We start from the raw sequence: 9,642 nt of genomic DNA, 5'->3' as shown, positions 1-9,642 counted from the left end.
CGCATACCTCAACATCCGATCCAACCATGTTAAATAAAATGGGGGGGAAATCCCTGATCTTCCTGTTTATCCAGATCCGCTCCAATCAGTTTTAATAGGTTCTTCCTTAGTTCAAGCCCCAGCCATCCACAAAGGTTCATGTAAACCGGTTCAGATCAAAAAGACAGAATAACAAACAAACAAACATAGAAAATATAACCTCCTTAGTGAAGGTAATCATTTCAATACAAGATGAAAATTAATCAGCAGAAAATTAACTAATTTTAAATTCTAAATCTATAAGTTGAAATACATTAAAATACACACAATAAAAATAGTTTTGTTCTGTTTATTTACACAAATTGAATAAAGGTAAAACCACATTATTTACAAATTTCCATGAAAAATAAATACTCCCTGAATATATACAAATAAATACAATCCTAGTGAGACCACTTCAAGTTCCCTTAAGGTGGAACAAAGTTTTACAGGATCTATGTGGACTTACATTCAAGTTTACTTGGTCATGATGAGCAAGACAAGTACATGTTGATTTACTTCAACCTCCATTAGGCAATATTATATACTTAGATCAAAAGCTGCCCAACATGTGCTCCTTCGTTGTGGCTGATTTTTACACAGCTTAGTTTGTAGGTGAGCTGATCTATGATGGGACAGATCTGAGGTTAACACAGTGTTCTATTAAAGGTGTAGTTTGTTCCGGCGTAACAAGTACGAAGAGCTGACGTTGGTGTGCATGGCCTTTACCGGCCAGTTGTTATGATCTGTCAGCCGTTAAACTGGCCTTACCTCTCGAAACCACCATTAGCAGCCAGTTTACAACTACTTGGCAAGCATGATACTTGATGTAAATAAGTGGTGAGGAGTTGTTAGACCAGAGGTGAAAGGTGAAAAAGTATGAGACTTCACATTAACTTGGTGGACAGATAACTCGACTCCAGTGAAATGTTAAGTGTAGCTAAGGCGTTAATTTAGTCTCGAAATTCGCTGTGGATGTGGGAACAGTGGCTGATGCTCCCCTCCTTGGATTGGTCCCTTTGAAGACGCAAGGCCTCCACCCTATCGCTGATCTTCCCCCCTGCCCTTTCTGCAGCACCTGTAAAATTCGTGGTTCATGTATACCGTTGCTGTCGACACAAAAATTCTACATCTTGTCTATGCACTATTTACTTATGTTAAGGGCATTATAGAAGTGGCTTGCTCATTGCACCTCTTTTTTCTCAAACTGCGACATTTCCCGGACATACAGTATTATTGATGATTCTGCCGCCAAGAGAGGCGTTAGAAGATCAGAGATAGGCTGATCACTGGAGTATTGAAAGTGACCAATCAAAGGAGGTGAGTAACTGCCACTGTCCCCGCCTCCAAAGAAAAAAAATTCAGCTTGACGAGTCAGCGACCGTCGGGTGATGTTGAGAGGTTGCGAGGAACCACATTTCTGCACGTGGAGCAGAAATACTTTCAGCTCGTGGATACTGTTCCTTCCCCTCCTATCATATGCAGGGGTGTGGTTTTTACTTGTGTGAATGTTGAGTCTCTTGTGTTAGTTGGCAGTGGTTTGCATACAGATTTGTCATAATATTGGATCTTGATGAGCTGATGGTGTATCATGGCTCTACTTTCCTTTACCATTAACACATCTGCTAATGTAACATTATTACTGATAGTTAGCATGGATCAACAGCCTAATGACTTCTCTATGCACCTACAAGTCTGGCAGTGTTCAGATATTTCATCTGTGCTGCTCTTCAGCCAGCGCCAACATCCTGTCATATGACTTCCTTTAGAGAGAGATCCACAGCACACGTAACAGGTCTGTATTTAACCTCTTCAGAGCTGCATCCCAAGTTTCTCAAAGTGATAAAAGTTCAATAACTGGAGGTGGTGTGTAAGAAAGAAATCTTATGATGCGATTGGGCAGGCCCAGCTGGGAAACCACCTCACGGGCTCTTGTGCCGAGAGTCCTCCTCACTGTCACTCTGCTGATCTGCTGGAGACTGAGGGGAGTATCTAAGGCAGAGAAAACAAGAGAGGCCATTTAATTTTACTGCTGCTCTTAGGCCCTGTGCATTATCATCCTGGGTATCATCATCCTGTACCCAGAACACACTGAGAAGTGGCCTGGGACACATGTGGCCACATTTTTTCTACTGTGTGAACCCAAATGAGTCATAGTCAGTTGACTTCCTCTGTTGTGACGTCCACTGCAGTTTCAAAAGGAACCAAAAGTAGAGTTGGTAAAAGTAGAGTTTTCCACACACTGAAATATATGTGACCACCACCACTATATTAACATGAACTTCAACCATATATTGATATTATACCTTTTCTCTGGCGCCCCGGGCCACACTGGGTGTAGAGTATGAACGGCGCTTGTGTGTCACAGAAAGTCTTGCTTTTCATTTCGGCGCCCATGTTATCAGTTTAGAGCCACGTGTCTCAGGCGTGTGAGCAGTGCTGCTCTTCTAGGGGTCTCACCTATTTTTCTATATTTACTCTAATGTTTCTGTAAACTGAATCCATTCATTTGTTTAACAAGGGTTTTATTGTTATTGTAAGACCAGAACATCTTCATACCTTAATGTCCTGGCATTTCGTTGAGCACATAGGCTACTTTTAATGTAGGAAATACAGTAGTAGCAACAGAAACCTCACGCAGCAGATCAGCAACGCAGTCGTCACACGCTGCACACGCACTCAGTGTGGCCCAGGCCTCAGCCTCTCCTGGCCCCGCTTTCCCTCTCTCTCTCCCTTTCACACTGACTCACACTAACTCACAGATACACTGACGGAGCCATCTGTATAGTTGAACTGGTGAAAAACAACATCGATGCTCTTTGTAAACAGAAATAATGTGTGTTTGCATGTAGAGCAGGGAGGTGAGATCTGATCACATGTGGTCTCTGAAGTCACATGTGGAGAAACATTGTAATGCCATGTGTGAAGTGACAAACTTCAAACTGTGTACTTGTGATCGTGTCTCTGGAGACGGATGTTAATACCAGTTCTGAACAGGGCCACTGATGATACCGTACATAGAGACATTAAGATATGCAGACTGTGTGTAAACAAACTTACTCTCATAGAACTCAATGCAGAGGTAACAGGGAGATCCCAGACTGGTGTAGTGGATGGGTTTTTTGTTCAGGTTGTCCCTGGCATACACGTTCCCCCCAAATTCCACAAGTAGCTCAACTAAGTCAACATTCTTTGCTTTGGCTGCATGATGAAGGGCAGTCTCATGTAGCTTGGCAGCATTAACGTTTGCCCCTAAGGGAAAGAAAAAAACAGAACGGCATGAGTGAGAAGTACATGAACTATGAATGTCATAATAACTTTATATCATTTAAGGTACAGATGAAAACAAACCTGCTGTTAAACTAAATCTCCCTCATGTGAAATATAAACGTGATGAGACATGTTAACAAGCTGAGCAAGAGCAGGCTCTCAGTTTGTATAACTGTGACAAATAACAGGCACAAAAAACAGTCATATCGAAAGTAAACAACAAACATGCTCCATCACTTCACCGTCCTACTATGAATCTCTACACAATAAGATAACAATAAGATTTTGATATAAACATATTGTTACATTTAATTTAACTCACTTGTGGTTTGCAGAGAATAAAAAAATGGACTCACCTGCACTGAGGAGAACTTTGGCGCAGTCGTAGTGTTGCCTGGCACAGGCTACATGAAGCGGTGTCCCGTAGTGGCAGTCGTGGGCCTCCATGAAAGCTCCTTGATCAATCATGAGCTGAACACAATCTGAATTACCTTTCGTGAGAGAAAGGACAAATTTATTTATTTAGAACAAAATGAAATGTCTCTCTGAGCACAGAAAGGTTAGGAGATACTTATTTCCTGTGGGCTTGAAAGGTGGCTGTGAAATGATTTGTCCTTTAAAGAGCACAGGAGCTGTTGTTTAGCTTGAATAGATTTTGGCTGAAGTTTCACCTTAGTGGATTCTCCTTACCAGTCCATAGCCTGTACACTTTGTTCCATAGTTTTTTCTAATTTCCACATCCACAAATTATTTTAAATATGAATCAAGAGCTCAATAGTCAATCGCTTTTGATCACAGGGACACGTTTTCATATTGTACTGAGCTTCCTCTGTTCAGCTTTGTCTCTACCTCTGGGTAAATTTTCTAAATTTGCGATTAAATCAAATTGTTTAAACTGGAAATCATGAGTAAAATTTATCAAAAATCAATGGGTAACTTTGTGTGATTAAGACCTACCTTAACTATTCTAATTTATTTCAGAACGTTATGAAAGTTTTCCACAAACAAAGGAAAACAATTTTTCCTGATGTTTCTCCTGCACTAACACATTATAAACTCTGGTAAAGTGACACCAGTGAGGCAAATACATCTTGATGCACAGATTCGTGCTTCAAAGTACATTCTTGTCTGATGTTGTACATAACATGACGCACCTCCCATGCACGCCTCGTGAAGAGGTGAGAAGGTAAACAGCTGAGGGTTAACTGTGGCTCCATACTCCAACAATAGCTTGACACATTCAAGGCTTCCAGCAGCACAGGCATCACACAGTGGAGTGCTACCGTCGATGTTGCGGGCATCCACCTGTCGGACACAGAGGTATAACAAAGTCGTACATACAATCAGTCTATCATGCTCTGATGAGCTAAGACATTCACTTGACTCAATTCTGGTGGAACTGTTCACCTGTGCACCAGCGCCCAGCAGCAGTCGGACACATTGGGTCTGGCCCTGTATGCATGCCTCATGCAGCGGCGTGATAGAGTCAATAGCCACGATGTTTACTGCTGCACCTCCCTCGATCAGCTGCTGCAGCTGCAGCGCCCTGCCCTGTGCGGCGGCCTCATGCACAGCTGACCGGTCCGTCCAGAATCCAAGGCCGTGAGCTGCAAACATGTGACACCAAACAAAAACTCTGTCTGTCTGTTTATGTGAATTAACCTTTCTAGGTTTGTGAGTGTTGATTTAAGATTAATTCAATCTGCTCTCCAAGTTCCAGTTTATTTAGTCACTTCAATGTTAAAAAACACAGTAGAAATATTTGTTTGTTTCTCATTTTGGCTCAAACACAAAGTGATATTTGAGAGCCGCAGAAGTTTTTTAACCAATTCTTAACCAAAACAAGAGACAAAAATCCCTTGAATAGGTCTTGATCCTGTTGTACTGCAGTTGAATTTATCAGTATATACATATATTACATTGTCAGGAGTATGTTATTGTTTTATATTACATTGTAAGAGGTTGACTAATGTGTTTTATTACATTGTAAGAAAACACAATGGCTGCTTTACAATTTACAGCTCAAATGAGCTCAGACAAGTCATAAGACCTTCTTGGTCAGAATTGTGACATTTCCTGTAACCATGTAAACATTGAGGTGCAGCGAAGGTTGATCCTTCACCAAAGGAGACGAAGTTGTCACAACTCCACTGTGCATTGTCCAATCAGCACCACAACTCTGTCACATGATCAGTGTCCCGGCCTGAACAGCTCCATGTCAATATTAACTCACGGTCATAGCGTCACCTACTGATTGCCTGTGAAAACAACTTTTTTTTAAAGACTCCACTGTGCATTGTCCAATCAGCACCAAAATAATCACCTATGATCAGAGCTCTGGCCTGAACAGCTCCATATGGGAATATTAACTCAGGGTCATAGCGCCACTTACTGATTTGTCATGAAACGGGAAGTATTTTTTAACTTCACTGCACATTGTCCAATTGGCCCCAAATTGCTCAGGCTTCATCAGAGCCCCAACCTGAACAGAGCTATTAGTCTGTATGTAGCGATAGCGCCACCCACTGGCAACAGGAAGTAAGCCTCCTTTTACAACTTTAATTTGATTTAAAATTGTCACTGTGTGGTCTGAACTTGATGGTTTAGACTGTAATAGTTAGTGTTTGTTTGAGTCTCTCTAGAGTTTGTAAGACACATGTAACGTAACGTGACGCACAAAGTCAGGACTTCAGTGTTAAAGTGACCGAACAATCCGGAGTCATGATCCGACATCATCGATTAATAACTAAATACATGTGATTATCAGTTTGTGTGAAGAGTGACGCCCTGTTTATCCAGCAACATAAATATGAATTCAGCAGGTTTTTATAAAGTTAGTGAAAACATTAGAACAGACAGATTTTATTAAATTATGAAAAAGCAGCCATGTGCAGTAATAGAGAAATTGTGGATATGATACATTGAAATGCATTGCGATGCATTGCGATACATCTTTGTAAATCGAATCGTTGAATGCTGGATCGTAATCGATTCGAATAGTGAGGCTAGTGAAGATGCACACCTTTAGTGTTAAATGGCCAAAATGGACACTAAATCCAAAATGGCTTCCTGTTGCGTTAATCAAATTAGTGGCAGGCCTTTTTTTTTCGTCCGGTCATGTTACACGAGTGTACCGAATTTTGTGAAGATTGGTTAAACCAGACAGATTTGCTGCGTTTTAGGGGGCGCTGTTGAGCCATTTTGCCACAACCATTTCCAATTACTCCAGAATACGTAAATTTTAACCAGGCCTGACGCACCCGCAAAGTTTGGTGAGTTTTCGAGTATGTTCAAGCCGTCGAAAAAGCCGTCAGCTTTGCTTTGACCTCATTGTATCTCTCCGGAGTCATCTTTGTTTCGCAGAGCTAGATATTGAGGTCATTACTGAAACTCTTCTCTTGTACCAGCAATTCAAAGAGCTCCAGATTTTGATTTAGCAGATTCTCTTTCTCCTGAGTTCTGATTCCCGCTCACTTGGCTCTAGAACTATAGTGTCATCTGCCACCTTTTCCTAATTTTTCATTGTCGCCACTTCCTCACTGGGCTCCTGATAGTCATCGTACATGATGAACATTTCTTTCATCTTTTGCAGTTCTTGTCTGCTCTTCTCTTTATTCTCCATTGCCCTCAGTTCTGCAAGGTACAGCAGAAACATATACTTATATAAACATATATAAAATCTGTCAAAAATTACCTGTATTCATTTCCTGTGTTATTTCATGCATGGCTGGGTGTTTCTTTGCTATATTCTCTTATAGCTTATTCTTTCTTCTTCATTTAGGAGAAGGCTCCTTTGATGACATGAAGATGAGTCTTCTAAGTCATCAAAAGAGCCTTCTCCGTTTAGGAGAGCTAAATTCCAAGACACACCCACAACTCCAGCTTGATCCTGTAGAACATTGTCTAGGTCCTCAGCATCTGAGATTTCAGACTCAGAATCAAGACCAAGTATTGCCTCCAAATTTTCCTCATCCTGTTCTTCATGCAGCATCTTTATGGCCATTCAACTCAACCGTAAGTCTGACGTGTTCCGTAGTGAATACAGTATGTGGATGGTTCATTTTTGACCCATGTGTGTCAAAGTGATGTACAAATACAAAATGTACGTTTGTTTATAAAGTAAGGAAGGAAAAAGGAAGATAATGATTTGTGGTAATCAAAAACAAGATATTTAATGAATACTTAGAATATTAAATGATAAAATACATTTATTTCAAACATATAGCGAAGAAACACTCATACATGAAATAAAACAGGAAATGAATACGGGTCATTGTTTACCCATGTTGTGCATTAGAAAGGTCTTTTTTCGCAAAAATATTTTTATTCAAAAAGGAAAAAAGGAAAAATTAAAATAAGGATTTGTGATGATCATAAACAAGTTAATTTGGGAATACCTGAAATACTGAATGATGAAATTCATTCACTGCAAAGATATAGGAAATAAAAACTGAGCCGGGTCAATTTTGACCCATGTTGTGTAAGCCTCGTTTTACAACATTAATTTGCTTTACGTTAAATTTTTACCGTGTGGTCTACACTTGATGTTTTTTTACCGTAATGCGTGATTAGTGGGCGTGGTCCAGCGCCGAGTAACTGACGCAGGAAGTGACGTGTTTATCATTCCATTTGTGTTGTATTGTATTGTAAGGAGTGTGTTATTGTGTTGTATTACTTTGTAAGGATAATTTGTTATTGTGTTGAATCATAATATAAGGATCATTTGTTATTGTGTTGTATTATAATGTAAGGATAATTTGTTATAGCGTTGTAGTATAATATAAGGATCATTTGTTAATGTTTTGTAGTATAATATAAGGATCATTTGTTAATGTGTTGTATTATAATATAAGGATCATTTGTTATTGTGTTGTAGTATAATATAAGGATCATTTGTTATTGTGTTGTAGTATAATATAAGGATCATTTGTTATTGTGTTGTAATACACGTTATTGGCTCCATTGCCCTGTGATATCAATCTCTGTATAAATGAAGTCTGCAACTTTTGCTGTTAAAACTAGAAACTATGTGAAAAATGGTGCAACAGGTACTTCAGAGCCCACTGGCCTCACTCACGAGCTTCCAGCTTTGTGCCCTGCTCTCCATTTATTTACCAACACTTGTTTCTGGCGTTGAGCTCGATATCTACAGTGACTTGCAGCTACTCACCATGAAATGAAAGCTACATGAACCGGCTGATATCACAGCTACCAACTGTTAGCCTTCGTTCGCTGTTTCGCACAGTTGTCCCGGGTTAGTGTTGGTCACCAGCTCTAAGCTACTTACCGATTTCTCCGTACAAGGACGGTCTGGCCCGGGTGACATCCATTTCATGTTACTGCTCCTCTCCTCCGCGAACCACGTAGATTACGCTAAAAGTGAAAGTCATGTCGGAGCAGATCAATAATGACAGAGGGGATATCACCACTACAATAACACGGTAGGCAGACGAGGGGCTGAGGTGTAGTCCTGAAAGAGACAAACAGTGGTGTGGAACTCTGGGTAATGTAGGCGACTGACAAGCAGGAAGTCTCCTCGTTAAATAATTGATTTAAAGAATAGAAAATACACAGAAATATCTCCCAGCCAGGAATAAGAAAATTAATTCAACTTATAAAACTAATTTGCTTATTTATTGACTTTTTTTCTATTCAGCTTGTTCATACTAACACAGATTATATTATAGTTTACGCTAGCTTGTTAACCTGTAACAATAAAGCTCTTAAAATACACAATATAAAATTATGAAAATGCATCTACATGCAGTTTGTGTTCCAGCAGTAACATTTGATTTCATGGTGAGGAGAAGCCATTTTTAAAGTAAGCTAGTATTATTAGATTTGGCTGAGGAAAGTTAGCCAGGGCTCACAATAAATAGACTAACTTTGCATTATCTTACTCTTGCCCAAGTATCCTTGTTTTTGGTGTAATGTGCAATTGGTTAATTCAGAAACAGAAACAATCACATTTTCATGTGTAAGTTTAAAACCTTAACAATAACATTGCTGTGGACATTGTTTCCACAATTATATCACATATTGAAAATGTTCCCACACCACAAAAGATTTTAGAACTATTGATGAACTTTAAAAAATGTTTGTGGTTTGGGTTAAATGCCTGGTTAAGTGATGGGTGTGTTGTCACTGTTAAAATAAACATTTGGTTAAGATTATACGACTGTGCTCAAAACCTCTTTAATGTTGACTCAACAGTCAAACATTAAAGTCAACTGGTTGGAAGTGAGAAACAAAGTTATCTATCCTGTTGCGCAATATTTATCAGAGATGACACCAATTTATGATGAGTCACTGTCCAACATTTCAATTTACAGCTTACTACTGAGTATTGGTGTT

The 9,642-nt window shown here is 39.6% G+C and overlaps 1 protein-coding gene across 4 annotated transcripts in view; it reads right to left on the bottom strand.

The window, feature by feature from the left end:
- Positions 1–314: 314 nt before the first annotated feature.
- asb13b (ankyrin repeat and SOCS box containing 13b) overlaps positions 315–9,642 on the bottom strand; it is an 11,727-nt gene continuing 2,399 nt past the window's right edge. Inside the window, exons 1-7 of one of the 4 annotated variants that reach the window (XM_034588162.1) lie at positions 6,198–6,209; positions 5,560–5,566; positions 4,696–4,922; positions 4,443–4,593; positions 3,645–3,779; positions 3,079–3,270; positions 1,440–2,010 (exon numbers count right to left, since the gene is read on the bottom strand). In XM_034588162.1, coding sequence (XP_034444053.1) covers positions 1,853–2,010; positions 3,079–3,270; positions 3,645–3,779; positions 4,443–4,593; positions 4,696–4,905 — 846 coding nt within the window. In that variant the 5' untranslated portion in view covers positions 4,906–4,922; positions 5,560–5,566; positions 6,198–6,209 and the 3' untranslated portion in view covers positions 1,440–1,852. Of the gene's footprint in view, positions 2,011–3,078; positions 3,271–3,644; positions 3,780–4,442; positions 4,594–4,695; positions 4,923–5,559; positions 5,567–6,197; positions 6,210–8,575; positions 8,759–9,642 lie in introns of those variants that run through there. The other 3 variants (XM_034588160.1, XM_034588159.1, XM_034588161.1) reach the window with 3 other exon arrangements.

This window comes from Hippoglossus hippoglossus, chromosome 6, assembly GCF_009819705.1.
Source record: "Hippoglossus hippoglossus isolate fHipHip1 chromosome 6, fHipHip1.pri, whole genome shotgun sequence".
Lineage (NCBI taxonomy): Eukaryota > Metazoa > Chordata > Actinopteri > Pleuronectiformes > Pleuronectidae > Hippoglossus > Hippoglossus hippoglossus.
The sequence above is the reverse complement of the archived record's forward strand: the minus strand, read 5'-3'. Positions and strand labels throughout refer to the sequence as shown.